The following is a 15,113-nucleotide window of genomic DNA, read 5'->3' on the forward strand; positions in this document are numbered from 1 at the left end:
AATGCTGAAACCAAAGAAGAGAAAGAAAGCTGTTTACAAACTACCAGATAAGGGATCTAGCAACAAACAATTGTTTGTATTTCCCATGGAAAAAGATCTAGTAGTGTTGTGAATTATATTTTCTTCCTATTTGAATTTCTAAAAGCAATACCTTACCCCTATATTTGTAGTTTCTATTAAAATAAAGAGAGAAAAAATACTAGAACAATCAGCCATTGACATTATGCTCATTGGCAGGCTTGTCTTAATCAGAGGAGAATTTTTACCCACAAATCAGTGAGTTAATTCACAGTGCTATACAGTTTTGAGGCTTTCTCTATTAGCTTAGTTTGGTGCTAAAGACATTCCAAAGGCTTTTGCTCTTGACAGAAAATCCCTTTCCAGTCTCATAAGACTGTTCCTTATGTTACATTAGGATGCTCTGGGATTCATATTTATTGTTCTTTGACTGTCTGCCATTGTCTAAACTTTCAAACAGGCAAAAAGCTTTGTTCTGAACAATTATTTTCTAAAAAATAGATGTGAATAACAATAGTTCAGACATAAGGAAGAAATATTTTAGTCCAGGTCTTTGACCCCAGTATTTAGGACAAAATAGGGGGTACTGCACTTTTAAAAATAAGATTGTTTTTTACTTTACAGTATCCTTTCTGGCCATGCAGACTTGCCCAAAAATATAAGAGATCGTAGACTTTAACCACAAGCATTTTTATGTATCAAACACATTACTAGGTGCAGGGAGATACGAAGACACGAATTAAATCACCTCCACCCTCAACAAACTTATGTTCTATTCTAGGGCAGGATTTCTTTGTCAGAAGCCAAAGCTGTACTTTTCTAATAATGTGAATCACATCTATTATTGAAAGACCAGGAGAGCTAAACTCCATGGCTCCCATCAGCCAGAACTCAGTTTCTGATCACTAGTCATGTTAAAATTGAATTTTTTACTTGGAAGTTCTCATCAAGCAAACTTACTTGGTGAGCAGTAGAATGGAAAATTGGCAGACTGGTTTTGAAACACCAGCTTTTGTATCATTTTTGGTTCTTTAGATTAATTGTTGTTCAGTTGTGTCCAACTCTTTGTGACCACATTTAAGGTTCTCTTGGCAAGGATACTAGAGTGTTTGCCATTTCCTTCTCCAGATCATTTGACAGATGAGGAAACTGAGGCAAACAGTTAAGTGACTTGCTGAGGTTTACACAGCTAGGAAGTGTCTTAGGCTGGATTTGAACTCAGGTCTCCTGACTCCAGGCCTTTTTTTTCTTTTTGATATTACCGCTTTTTAAGACTGTAAAACCCTGTCACAGATTTGCCACTAATTGGTTCCTGTATTCATATTTATAGAGAGCCAAGTGGTGTGCTTCATATAAAATATGATCTGGTATGAAAAGACTTCAAAGAATAGGCAGTGACCCTCAGCATGTGCTCAGCATAGAGATTCACGGTTAAGATTGGGGTTGAAAACTTTTTCAAGTGGGGTGGCAGTTCTGTTGGGGTGCAGATCTGCATCTTGATTTTCAGATATGTTCGGATTCTGTGTGCAAGGCAGTAAAGATCACTATAAAGAAGTATAATATTGTTTACTTTCTAGGATTCCTTCTTGCCTGCCCCCCTCCCACCGCTAATGCCTTGTATTTATTTTGTATTTTTCCTGTATATATGTTTTCTCTATATATGTTCATGTTGTCTTAGAATATAAATATGTGCTTCTGTTTCTTTTTTTGTTTGTACTTTCTCAGTGCCTGGCACATAGCAATTGCAATAAGAGGTTATTGATTGAAAGATCATATAATCAAATTAAAGTGTCAAGGCTTAAACATATTAAAGGATAATATACAATGAAAGTAGTATATTAATTTCCATGGTGAGGTTTTATTCTGTTTCAAACAAGTGTTCTAGATATTTTCTTCTAGAGAAGTATTTTAAGGACTAGTGAAAAGCTAAACCAAATATTGTTTACAAAATTTGCTATATGACTAAGCTATGGAAGAATCCAGGCAATAGAGAATCTAGCACAAACAAACCGGCCCGTAACCTATGGGGGCACGTTAAATGGGTTTCATTTGTGAAGTATTGGAAAACAACCTGGGAACACAGTGGTAGTATATTTTTTGAAAGGAAAACCCTCTACATATAAGATCATGTTGTTTGAGGGTAAATCATGTGCCCCTAATGATTTGCTAGTTTCCCTAATAAAATGTTCAACATTGTAGATTAGTATGGGCTAGGTGGTTGCATGCCTATCTTGGCCATTTAAATCAATTGATGAATATGTACCGAGTCCCTACTGTCTGTCCAATAATGGGTGTCTAAACATCTACTGTATCTCTCAGATTGCCTGGATTCTTTCCAAGTGCAGTTGTTGTATATAACTTGATTCTCTGCTATTTCCTCCTCCTCCATTCATTCCCATTTCGTTTTCCGAAACTGTTCAAGCTCTTGAATCTGTGCTTGAGCTTTCACAATGACCAGGGAATATTGAATACACAGATAGATAGAAAGCACCTCAGGATTCTTTAAAGCATTTCTTTGTTGGGGAATAGATATTATTCCTGCTGGCGTTTGGAGAGGAAAGTATCTCCCCAAAATCCTGTACTTGCTTTGTGCCTGCCCCATGTTAGCCAAGCTCAGAAGGGCAGATTTTGGAGACTACTTTTTTGTTTCTAAATCAGAAGGTGAGAGTTATTGGTTTGATTCTAAGAACTGCCTGAACTGAGTCATTTCATGTCAAAAGGGCTAGGGGAAAAAAATAGGTTCCCACTGGATGCTAATTTCCCTCTGTAAAATTGACCTATTGTTGATCCAGTGTTAATGAAGCTGCTACTAAAACCCTGGAATGGGTGCTTAAATGTTTGGCCCTTGGTTTTAAATTAAAATTGGCAGCCTTATCTATGTTTTGGTTTTTCCTTGCATTTGTACAAGTTCTGATTTTCTTCATCTTTTAATGATTGAGTCCAAAGCTTTGTGTGTATTTTTGAAAGGTGTCTTATTAGTGGTTTTACTTTTGTTTCCTCAGCATTTTTATTCCTTACAACTAAGAATGTGGTAACATGTAATCTTAGTGTCTTCATTACTTTGGAATATAGTTGTATTTTATCTGCCTCTCTAAAATGGACTTTTGTCTTTTTAGCAGTAACCTAAGCAGTAATGGTGCTAAATGTTCCATCAATTTTAACCTGGCTTTTTCCCCCTCTTTACCCCAGTTATTATGGAATTATAAACTGAATCTAACTACAGACCCAAAATTTGAATCTGTGGCCAGAGAAGTCTGCAAATCTACGATATCAGAAGTAAGTTATAAAGGAATTTGTGGGTCGACAATAGACTTTGCTGGGAAAAATATCTTTATGTTAGACCAAACATGTAAGGGAAAGAACTGATACATTTTCCTTTTTATATAATTTGTGCTTGTTTTTTTGCAGGGTGGGGTGGGGTTGAGATAAAAAGCAGGTTAGAAACTTTATAAAGCAGAATAAGTCAAGCTCACCATGTGATTACTGTTCTCCTTAGGGCCCTATTGACTAAAATTGGAAATCATGAGGTCTTTTGAGTTCCCAAATGAATAAAATTGAGTAGCCAAACAGCTACTCTTGCCATATTCTCAGATTTCACAGCCCACCTGGACCTGAAGTACTTTAAGTCATTGGTCCCTGAAGATCAGAGTTCCCAAAAGCACCCAAACATTGAAGTTACTTGTTCTTTTTTTTAAGCTGTGCTGTTGCCTCTGTTGAAAAGTTCTTTGGGCTTTTTCCTCTAGCATATATGAATGAAGGTCTGCATTATCATATCCCCTTAAAGAGGTCATTCAAACTTAAAAGCAGAAAGCCTAGGAGGATAACTGGCAAACCAGTATAGAGTCGGAGGTGAGAACATGGAGATGACTCTTAATGTGAAAGATCACATTTCCAACAATTCAGTTCTGGACCTCAGAGGTACCAGGAGATGCCATTCATAATAGAACCCAAATATGTGGTGCTGCCGATCTGGCAGCTATGATAATATCACTGAGTTGTATGTTGTATAAAATCCATACTTATTGGCAATCAATATAACATTAAAATCTTTGGGCTGAAAGTAAGTCTTAGGGGCCCTCTCATTTTATGTGGATAGTCTTATGGGCCAGGTCCAGAGCAGACCTCCCAATAAAGTAGATAAGAATCTGTCCTGTTTTCACATTTTGTTAGAGAAAGCAATTTCTAGTGTCCAAAATTAAATACCTCTATCTATGCCACAGTTTGAGAATATCTCATTAAAAATAAATTTATTAAACATTAAGAGCCTACTATGTTGCACAGCATTGTGCTGGTCACTAAGGATATACTTAGATTCGTTTCATTGTGACCTGGAGTCTTATGTTTTGGGAGAATAAAGAGTAAGGTGGGGGGGGTTTCTGGAGCCTGGAAGAGGAGAGAGCAGCAAGCTTGGGGGGGGGGGGTGCCTGATTCTCTCACCTCTTGGTTCTGAGACTTCTGATTTTCAAAGAGCAAACAAGGACACGGGAAAATCTCATTTGCTTATACCACAATTACACCATGTGCTGCCAGCTTTTCATTTGTCTGATTTCATTAATGGAGCTTATTTTGTACTTGTATATATTCAGAACATGCTATGTAATCATAGCAGTGATAGTAGAGTGGGTTGGACTCTAACTCTTCCGAAGCATTTGTCTTTGAAGTACAATGGCAGGTCTGGCTTAACTATAATAGGCTTCTAATTGAACCCTAATGACTGCACACAGTACTAATTTGTGGTGAATTAGGCTAGAAGATGCCCCACCTGAGATGCATGGCTGACCTGTGATGGACCTTGTAACTATCTAAATGAGTTCTTGGTTTCCCGACATGTCAGTGCATCACCAAGTACCCAGGGTGCAACACCTGCAGCAGCACAGGGTACCTGTTGTACCCATTACATTCCCACCGATCTTAGGATTTTTGCCAAATAACTATAATAGCCTGAATAACCAGCTTGAAAATGTGATTGCCCCAGGCCATTGTGAGATTTAGTTTGGATTATACTGGATTTGAAACATACTTTCAAGCAGAAATGATGCAGAACACATAACTATCCCAAATAATAAATAATGTGCTTTCACTTTTGCTTAAGCTATGAGTTTAACCTGAAATAACGGTCTACTTCCTGTAGACCTGCAGTGGTTTAGGACATGAAATCATTACTACCAGCTCCATATTTTGTTTCTGGGTATTCAAATTCCCTAGAGATTGTCCCCTTGACCAGTGTCCTTTGCCTGGCTTGAGGAATTACTAAGAGGTTTATGTATAAAACTTGAGCTGCTAAACCATCTCTTCCCTTTAGAAGCAAGTTCTGGCTGAGCTACAATTGCTAAATGTTGCTTGCAGAGGGCACAATGATAAGAATACATGTAAAACACTATTTGGCCTTTGAATTTTGATTTAACGTCTTAAACTGCTGATTTAAAACAACTTTCCTTTGAACAGATTAAAGAATGTGCTGAAGAACCGGTTGGGAAAGGCTACTTAGTCTCCTGTTTGGTGGATCACAGAGGCAACATTACCGAATACCAGTGTCATCAGTATATAACTAAGATGACAGCCATTATCTTCAGTGATTATCGTCTGATCTGTGGCTTCATGGATGACTGCAAAAATGACATCAACATTCTGAAGTGCGGGAGTATCCGTCTTGGAGAAAAGGTACCAGCATCAAAGTGACCAAAAGGGTCTCTTGCATTTACAGCATTTAGCAGATTTAGGGACCCGGTGTTATAGAAATTAAATATATAATCGGATCATAAGGATCTTCTAGCCCAACTTTCCTATTGAAAACCCCTGTTCATTGTTGCTGCCCCACCCCCTCCCCCCAGGCCACTGTGTGGTGGGATTAAAGCTCAGACTAGTTGGGATGTCTTTAATGGCTGAGAACTGAGCACTCGGGCTCCTTTGAGGAAATGCATCTTGGAAATAAAAGAAGCCAAACACTGCAGCCTCAGTCTGGCCCTTCCTTAATTAACTAGGGTATCACACTGTTGTATGACTGCCTATTCTATAAATTTCTGAGTTACCGTCCAGGAAAAGGTATTCTTATCTCTTTCTTGAAATAGAGAATGTGGAGGAGTGGTTTATCTGGTTTGCTTTATAAAGTATTTAAAATATTTATCTGAGGCATAGTAGGGAGAACTATTCTGTGCTAAGAGTAGTTTTGTCTTCATAATGATGAGGCTGTTCTTAATTATCAATCAAGAAACATTTATTCAGCACCTGTTCACTTTGCTGAAGGAACCTTCACTTAGACAAAAACAGTAGCCCCTGCCCTCAAGTTTACATTCCAGTGGAGGAGACAATGTGTACATATTTAGGTTTATATAAAATAAGTGCAGTTTCTTTGGGAGGGGACATAGCATGGCCCTTTGTTTAGAAGATAACACTTGAGTAGAATTTTAAGAAAACCTGTGATTCCAGTAGGCAGAGGTGAAGAAGGAGACCAGGCACATAGCCAGTGCAAAGGCAGGAAGGCAGATGGTATATGGGGAGGCGGGGTGGGCAGCAGGTTGGCCAATGTAATAGGACTGCCTGGTGCATGGGGGTTGGGGGGCAGGAGGGAGTAATATGTAATAGATGAGAAGTAGCCACATCTTGTAGAGGTGTGAAGGCTAACCAGGGGCTTCTGTGTGATCCTATTGTACTGAGTAGGAATTAAGTAGAAATACTGAGTGGTGTTTTCAGAGCCCCTCTCAGATCACTTTGCAGAGCAAGTCAGGCTAGAAGCAGGAAGAGCCATGAGAAGACTCTTAGAACAGTGCTGGCAGAAGGTGCCAATGGCCCAAGGAGACCAGTGGAAAGGAGAGTACACAAAGAATCAGGAGGATTTGGCACCTGGTTTGATAGATAGGTGGGATGAATGAAGTGAATCATGGGGAGATTGGTTAGCGTCTGCCTGTCTTTTACCTCCACGGTTACCGTATCCCTCTCTTTCCCTCATTCATGAATTAGACCCTCCTTCCCTCACATCTTAGGTATTTCAATAGCTTCTTAATTGGCTTGTTGCTTCTGTGCTCTTCCCTCTTGCCTCTTGCCCTCTCCAATCCTGCTACCACACAGTTGCCAAAATAATCTACAAAAGTACAAGTTTGACTTTGCCATTCCCTCTCTCAAGAGTTTTCAGTAGCTTTCTATTCTCTTGAGATAAAAGAACGAATGTGGCATTGAAAGCCCTTCACCATCTGGCCTCAGCCTGTTTTCCAGATTTGCTTTTCATTCTTCTTTTTGCACTCTATGTTCCACCATACTCTGCTGAAATGGCTGTCATTCTGGTGCAGGCCTTCACCACCTCACACTGAATTACTGCCCCCCAGCCATGGTTTTCCTCCCACTAGTCCATCCACTCCCAGTTACAAAGGCCCTAAAACATAAAATGGGTATGGGCAGAAATACAGTTTATCTTTGTAATAGTCAACATAATTGACCAGTTGGGGTATTGTTTCAGGTTGTTTCCTGTTGTCTCTGAATCATCAATGCATAGCATATTTGTACCAACTTACAAGGGCCTAAAAGCCTGAGAAAAGTAGATGGAATTAGTGTGATATGACAGAGATGAAGATTTTTCTACCGTGTTGGAGTATAAACTGATGGGGCATTTGTTTGTGTCCATTTTGCCCATGGATCTCCCTTTTTTGTGATGATCTGGTCCATCTTTCTGTACCAGATATATTTGAAAACATTGAGGATTTTCTTGCTCTTGTTTGACCCAAAGATGGACTGATGCTCCTGAGTCCTGTTTTCCATGTGCCACTTCCCAGAAAGACCCAGATTCCTGTATGTGATGATGCTCCAAAGCATGCTGTGTGCTCCCAAATGGTGGTTTGCCTCTCTGAAGTCTGCTAGTCACCCGGGAGAGGCAGACTGATGTTAATGTTTTCTTCACTTGTCTTGAGGCAGCCAGAAAATGAAGAATTAGGTGCGTCCAATCAGAAGTGAGAGGGAGATGATCAAATGCACACCTACTGCCAGCCATAAAATTGATTTCCTGTGATGTCAGTGGTGGTGAAGTTTAAACTGGTGCCCTCCAGCGATCAAAAGGAAGGGACTCCATCCTCTTCCTACTAGTTACCATGATAACTTGAGTACATTATTTAAAATGATAATGAGTGAATATTCAAAATACGTGTAAACTAAACCAGAATAAAAATCATTGAAAACTAAAAGGGGAGGTTCCCAATTTAGGAAATTAATTCTAGGCCTTGGCTTGCATTATTACTTTTATTCTGGATGAGTGAATAACTTTTACACATGAATTTAATTAGTTGACTCTCATTTTATCCTGTGCCCAGTGGAGATAGTGGTAGACTCCACTTTCCAAAAGTAGTGATAGCTGAGCAATGGATAAAGGATTATTAGCAGGAATTAGAACTCTCTTAAGTTCTTATCTATTGTTTTTAGTCTTTGGTAGAACTAGAAAAGAATGAAGGGGGAATACAATGTTGTCTCTCCCACTCTCAAATACTTATAGCAATAGTTATGAGGCAGTTGTCTTCTCTAGCAGGTATGTGCAAATCCAATGCATAATACTCAGTTTACTAGAAATTTTCATTTTTCACTAGCCTACTAAATCCAGGTTTTAGTTCTAGAACTAATTTTTTTTTCTAGCCACAGGCATCCTTAGATTGGGGGTGGGAGTGTGGGAATGTATACAAATGGGCAATTTTGTTCATTTTTTTTTTTGTATTTTTAAATATTTGTGTGTGTGAATTCCCAAATGTATTCCTCAATTAGGAAGAATGGTTAAAGCTGAGACTCTCCAGAAAATAAATTTAGTTTGAGAATCATGGAAATTGGAGTTTAGAGGAAAAGTCTTATCTGAAAACTATAGCAAATAAAACTTTATAAAGGGAGTAGTATTGTGGCCCAAGCTTTATAATGTGATACCTCAATCACTGTGATTAGTGTTAAACTTTGTGCTCCTTAGGGAGTACTCAAACTGTGAAAGTGGTTGACTTTAACAAAAAACAAATGGAGCCGTTAAAAAGGATAATGGTACTAATATTAACATTACAGTTTTAAAATACACACACACACACACACACACACATATCTTAAGTATACAGAGGAGTCACAAATCTAAGTTCTGAGTCATTTCGTGTAACTCTGTGGTCTAGAAATATCAAAACAGAACTGTATCCTGGGGAGAGGCTCAGTTAAAGGGAAAGTTTACTAGGACAGTTTACCGTGAGAACTAATCATTTATCTGAGACCCCTTCTGTCCTGGTGGGCTTGGGACAGCCTCTGTTGTTTCACTTTGTTCTTTGGCCATCTTCTATTCATCTACCTTGATGCTCATGCCAGAAGCCATATCCAGGAATGTTGGACTCATTTAGTTCCACAGCTCCTGCCTCAAGGCTCTGTTTTCATTCCATGAGTGATAGAAGACCAAGGATATTTGGTCCAGCAAGTACAGAGAGCATCAAGTTATTTTATAGAGATCTGTGTGTAAGCAAACTAAGACTATCCTTGCTTCTGTTTTTTATTAAAAAACATTGAGAAAGCAGTTTTAAATTATTTTAGTTTAAATCCCAGCCACTTTTTTTTTAAGTAGCTGTATATGAAGTTAAGAAGGAAAACTAAGATTCAGGCAAGTGGACTAAAATTTAGTAATTGGACTTAGACCAGGAAATAACTCCATCCAGGTAAGGTCATTCTCTTAGGTTTATGACCATTGTTAAGAGAAGGAAGAACTCTTTGATTTAGTTAATGGAAATATTCCTTAGGTTTACCTTTGACCCCAGGTTAAGAACCCTTGCTTAGAATCTTGCAAAGCTAATCAAAAACCTTTAAACTAAGGAGATCATGAGAGAGGAAGAAATGATTAATGTCTGCCAGCCTAGAGTCCACAGAGCAGATCTGTGTCGTAGACAGAATAGCAGGAGAGATGCACAGATATTCACAAGAGACAAAATCAGAGAAGCTGGCAATAAAACTCAGGGCCTTAATTGTCTATAGACAGATGCACTCAGTAGGTGATAGCTAAAGTTAACAAGAAAGCCCAACTTAAGGGGACAAATTTGGTCTAAGAACTATCGCTGAAACTTGGGGTAAAAACTCTGACCAGATTATGGCTTTGGGATAGGGGTATAGTAAAGAAAACACCAATGAATAAAACTAAAAACCAGAGGAGGGAAGTATGCTGGCAAGCACTGAGGTGAAGATCAGTGTTGTCCTTAGAGTCTGAGCTAAAAGAAGAAGTGGAGGAGGATTCAGGAAGTCAGTTACAGGCCCTGTGTGGAGGTGTTATATAAATCATGGGGGACTTCACCTATTTTTCTTTTCTTCTATTTCGATAGAAGTTTGTTTTTCCTGATCAGTAGCTTAGCTGGGTGTAGTGAAAAATAACATTTACATGAAAATATTTCAGTCATCTTAAATCATTCTGCTTTCTGATGTAGACTTCTTAACCCCTTTTACAGCTACAGCTGTTTAAAGATAGTTTGTGGGGGAAAATGGGGTGGGGGTTGCGGGTGTCAGTATATGCCACAGCACCAACTACTGTGCAGGAGCTCCATTGGACCCTTTGTTTTCTGATATGTCCACATTATTAATATTGGCATTTTGTGTTCTTTGCCCCTGAATTCTCTATTCTCTCCTTCTTACCCTCTTTCCTGAGATGAGGTAGAGTTCAGTGAGACAGGCAAAAATATATCAAATCACTTGGTATATATTTTACTATATAGAGTATGTATTTTATTATAATATAAATTCGCCTGTTTTGCTGGATTTTTGTTTTCTTTTAAATTAGCACTGTTTAAATCAGTCTGAGTGTTAGTGTGCCGTTGTTTAGGGTTAACTACTTATTTTTGTCCATTTGCCCCAGAAATTCATCTAGGCGAGCTTTTTGTTGTTTTTTTAATAAATCTGTAGGAATTGAGGCTAGGGTGAAGGAGAGGAGGGTGATTAGAAAGAAATTGGAAAGAAAAGAAGGGTGCAGGAAAGAGAGGGGGTCCCTGGGGAGTCCACCGAGCTCCTTGGAGTCTAGCAGCATGTCGTTCCATGTTGTGGCCAGCTAGAGGCCTGCCCTTGCTCACTCTTTTCAGGCTACTTTACCAGCATCTGCACTCCAATGTTAACTCCTCCTGCTACTGCCAGCTCCGTGCCTCCGCTCTGCTTTGTCTTTCCTGCCTTGCCTCCTCCTTAGAGATTTCCAGGCAAGAGTTGGATAAATACTTTTGATAGTAAAGACAAGTTTTAACATTTTTTCTTCATAAATTTTGAGTTCCTGATTTTCTCTCTCTCTTCCCTCCCCTTTCTCTAAGTTGGTAAGCAATTTGATCTAGGTTGTATATGTGCAACCGTGTAAAACATAGGATAAACACTTTTGACAACATGTGAAGTTTCCTTTTCAAGTGTCTGTTGGACTGCTGTTGGCTCCAAGATGCCTTCTTGCTCTCTCTGTCCTATCCCCCAAGAGCCCTGTGCCTGCCAAGGTGACAACAAGGCAATGTAATCAGTATTAACATGTTACTGAGAGAGATCCAGCTTCAGTCTAGGTGTATTTTTGGTGCTTCGGTGTTTTCTTTTATGTTAAATACTGTTGGCCGTGAAATAGAAAGCTCAAAGTAAATATCACCTTATTTTTAGAAATACAAATTCCAGGTTGGACCAGACTCGTTGGAGGAGCCATTATTCCAGAATAATTGCCTTTCTCAATTAGCCATTCTCTGGCTCATTGATGGATGTCTTTTTCCCTTTCTAGTCTTACCGTAATGACCCACCCCTCCATCCTTCCTTTCTTCCCTCCCTCTCTTCTTTCCTTCTCTCCTTTTCTTCCTTCCCTCCCTCCCTTTCTTCTTTCCCTTCCTCCCTCCCTCCTCTTCCCTTTTCCTCTTTCCCTCCTTCCCTCCCTCCCGCTCAGACCATACCCTGTATTCAGAAAAGGCACATGCTGTTCCATTTGTGTCTGGTAAGCCTTTTCTTGTGAGATAAGAACTAAAGAGATCCTACACAGTAGTTCAGGTGAGACAGAGATCTAGGCAGGTTTATTTTCTCATCTGAAAGGTGGGCTAACAAGTTGGAAAGGTGCTCTAGTCAGAGATTCCCAGAAATGTATGTTATCAGACTATTAAATGGCAAGAGAGATCTGAATTGATTTTTATGTAAGCATTATGCTCCTTAGTTTATTTCCCAGGAGAATGACAGGATTGGGATAGTGCTAGTAAACAGATGACCTAACATTTCCCTGGCTGAAAGTTTTGCATTTCAGCACTTCCTGACTACAGTGTGCCTTTCCCTCTTAGGCACAAGTTCTTGTCTCTGCTTTTTTTGGGTGCTTTGGTTATTTTGGTCTCTCAGCACCAAGATAGCCCCAATAGAGTGTTTCCTACTCACTATTTATGTTTAACTAGATAGTTTAGAACAAGGCAACAATCTGCTTTCTGTCCATCCGTCGGTCTCTCCGCTCCCCCCACCCACCCACCCAAGCCGTTTGCCTTAGTCTGAGAGGAGAGGCCATGTGGCCTAGTGAAAAGGCCACCCTGGCAGCAGCCAAGAAGATCTGGGCTCAGATTCCACCTCTGACCTTACACGGTCTCTGGGACTTTGGGTGAAATCACTTCGTCTCTCTAGGCAGTTCTGTAAGTCACAGAGGCACACATCTGTGCTGCTAGGAATGTCCTCACCTGGCAGTTCTCTAAACCAGTGAGATCAGGATTCAATCCCCTAACCCCATTCTAATATGGAACAAAAAACCTCATTCCTTTTCAATCCAGTCCCCCAGTAGTTTGTGTGCATCAATAAAGATTGGATTCTTAGTATTGGAAAGTATCTCTCTTTAGTTGATAAAGCAGATGTTCCAAGTATAGAAGTAGGGACTTGAATAGAAGATCTTTCTGGAAGGTTTCTTACTTGCCATTAACATGGCTTATGTTTGCTGACCAGTCTTCTCCTCTTCACAAAGTGCTGAGATGAAAAACAGCAGCTTGTTGCCATGGTGATCAAGCAACTATGCAATTAAAGATAATTGGATGATCTTAGGAAAGTACTCAAAAGCAGTATGCTTAAATGGTGGTAATCTTGTTAAATCACATTAAGACAAAACCAGACACATTGGAAGAAAGTATTCTCACTCCGAATCATGTATGTGTAAGTGTGTGAGCCTAACAGTATGGAGAGAAAGGGAGTAGGAAAAGAGCATAATTTTATTCAGAAAGTTAACTTAAAGTATTCACCTTGAGTTTTTAAAAATGCCATTTCTTAATTCTGAAGGTGACCAGCCCACCTGGTACTGTCTCCATTTGCAACATTTAAGTGATTGTACTTTGATCCAAGAGCTTCAGGTTCAGGGGTGCCACAGGATAGTTAGGTAATCTTTGGTTTCTGATTAGTGAGTTTCAGCACGATTTTTTGCATTTGACATTTGTTTGAGACCCTACCTCATACTTGAGTATGAAGTACAGAATACTCTCAGTACTTTAGGAAGCTAAAATAAAATCAGGACGACTAATCATGTAGCAGAGAATCTCTGGTATTAGGGTATCTGTGTTGTGTTTCAGGATGCACATTCACAAGGCGAAGTGGTGGCCTGCTTGGAGAAAGGCCTCGTAAAAGAAGCAGAAGAAAGAGATCCTCGGTTTCAAGTCTCAGAACCTTGCAAAAAAGCCATTCTCCGAGTGGCTGAGCTGTCCTCAGATGATTTCCACTTGGATCGGCATTTATATTTCGCTTGCCGAGATGATCGAGAGCGTTTCTGTGAAAATGTGAGTCAGCTCAAAAGTGAATATTTTTCTTTCCTTCTTTTCTCTTTTTTATTCTGTGTCCCCCCAGAAAAGATTAAACCATCAAACTAAGAGAAACCATTGGAACCTAGAGTGGATGAGATTGGCATGAGGAATATGATAAGGGATAGTCAGTTTGTTTTCACTGGTTTCTTGTGGCTCCTAACATTGCCCATGCCAATCTCAGCATACTATTTCTGAGTCCCTTTTCCCCTCCGTCATCTTCAGGGATGTGTTTCGACAGTCTGGCTAGCAGTTGTTGTGGGGGTGAAGAGACCAACACAAGCCCAACAACAAGCATGCTACCAGCATGCTGCAAAAGCCCAGGTGCTTTTGATCCACTTTACTAAGGAAAGCGACGTTTAAGGGGTTGACATATTTACTTTAATCCAGCATACAAATACCATTCACTTAGTACAGGGGGAAAAGCCAGCACCCTGAACTTCAGAGCAAATACAAACAAATTACAAACAGACCAAATAACAATTCATTGTACAACTCTTGAGTTAGCACCTCCCCTTAGTATCCTGGGGCTTAGCACCTAGTAAGACTCAAAGAAATACACTGAATTAATCAAAGGAAACAAAAGCCAAGCTCTTCAAGGACACTTGGTTGAACTGAGTGCTTACCAACACAGGATGCCAACTTACTTTATTATTGAGTTTCCCATCCTGAAAGAGACCGTTTGATTTATATTGTGATCTTCTGTAAAGAAGTTATTTTTTAGCTCTCCTTGGCCATAGTTTTGCTGTTTGCTTATGCGTGTTTTTCCCTATGCCAGAGTATTGGCAAGCTTTTTTTGTGCCAAGAATTGGGTGGCGCCCTCCAAATGCTTTAGCAAAACTCTTGTTTTACTAGTACTTCATAAAGAATATGTTGTGCCCATACTTTGAGCAAAGACTGTCAGTGAACTGTGTTTATTTCAGCTCTGCATATAGCTTGAATTAAAAGCTATAACAATCATTGTCAATTTTTTGAGTTTCACTTAGAGTGGTATAGAAGGGTGACTAAATCCAATGTGAAGTAATTTTTTTTTCCTCTTAATTAGTACTTATATGTGAACAAGTGACAACAGCCAAGGATCACAGGAAGGAAATTCAGCCTTCATTTATTCTCCCTAACCCTCAAATCTCTGTGGTCAGTCTAGAGTTCCTAACTTGCACTAGTAGCTAAGCCATTTGTCCAGGTGCACTTGACATTTTTTTTTTGTTTGTTTGTTTTGGGGGGGCATGGCAATTGGTACGTGACTTCTCCAAGGTCACACAGCTAGTACATGTGTCAAGTGTCTGAGGTCTGATTTGAACTCAGGTCCTCCTGACTCCAGGGCCGGTGCTCTACTCACTTCACCACCTAGCTGCCCCTGCGCTTGAC

The 15,113-nt window shown here is 39.7% G+C and overlaps 1 protein-coding gene across 1 annotated transcript in view; it reads left to right on the forward strand.

The window, feature by feature from the left end:
• GLG1 (golgi glycoprotein 1) overlaps window positions 1-15,113 on the forward strand; it is a 161,232-nt gene that overhangs the window by 91,918 nt on the left and 54,201 nt on the right. Inside the window, exons 3-5 of the mRNA XM_036751092.1 lie at window positions 3,208-3,294; window positions 5,464-5,679; window positions 13,521-13,724. Of these exons, the coding sequence (XP_036606987.1) occupies window positions 3,208-3,294; window positions 5,464-5,679; window positions 13,521-13,724 (507 nt within the window). The remainder of the gene's footprint in view (window positions 1-3,207; window positions 3,295-5,463; window positions 5,680-13,520; window positions 13,725-15,113) is intronic.

The sequence above is a fragment of the Trichosurus vulpecula genome, chromosome 3, assembly GCF_011100635.1.
Source record: "Trichosurus vulpecula isolate mTriVul1 chromosome 3, mTriVul1.pri, whole genome shotgun sequence".
Lineage (NCBI taxonomy): Eukaryota > Metazoa > Chordata > Mammalia > Diprotodontia > Phalangeridae > Trichosurus > Trichosurus vulpecula.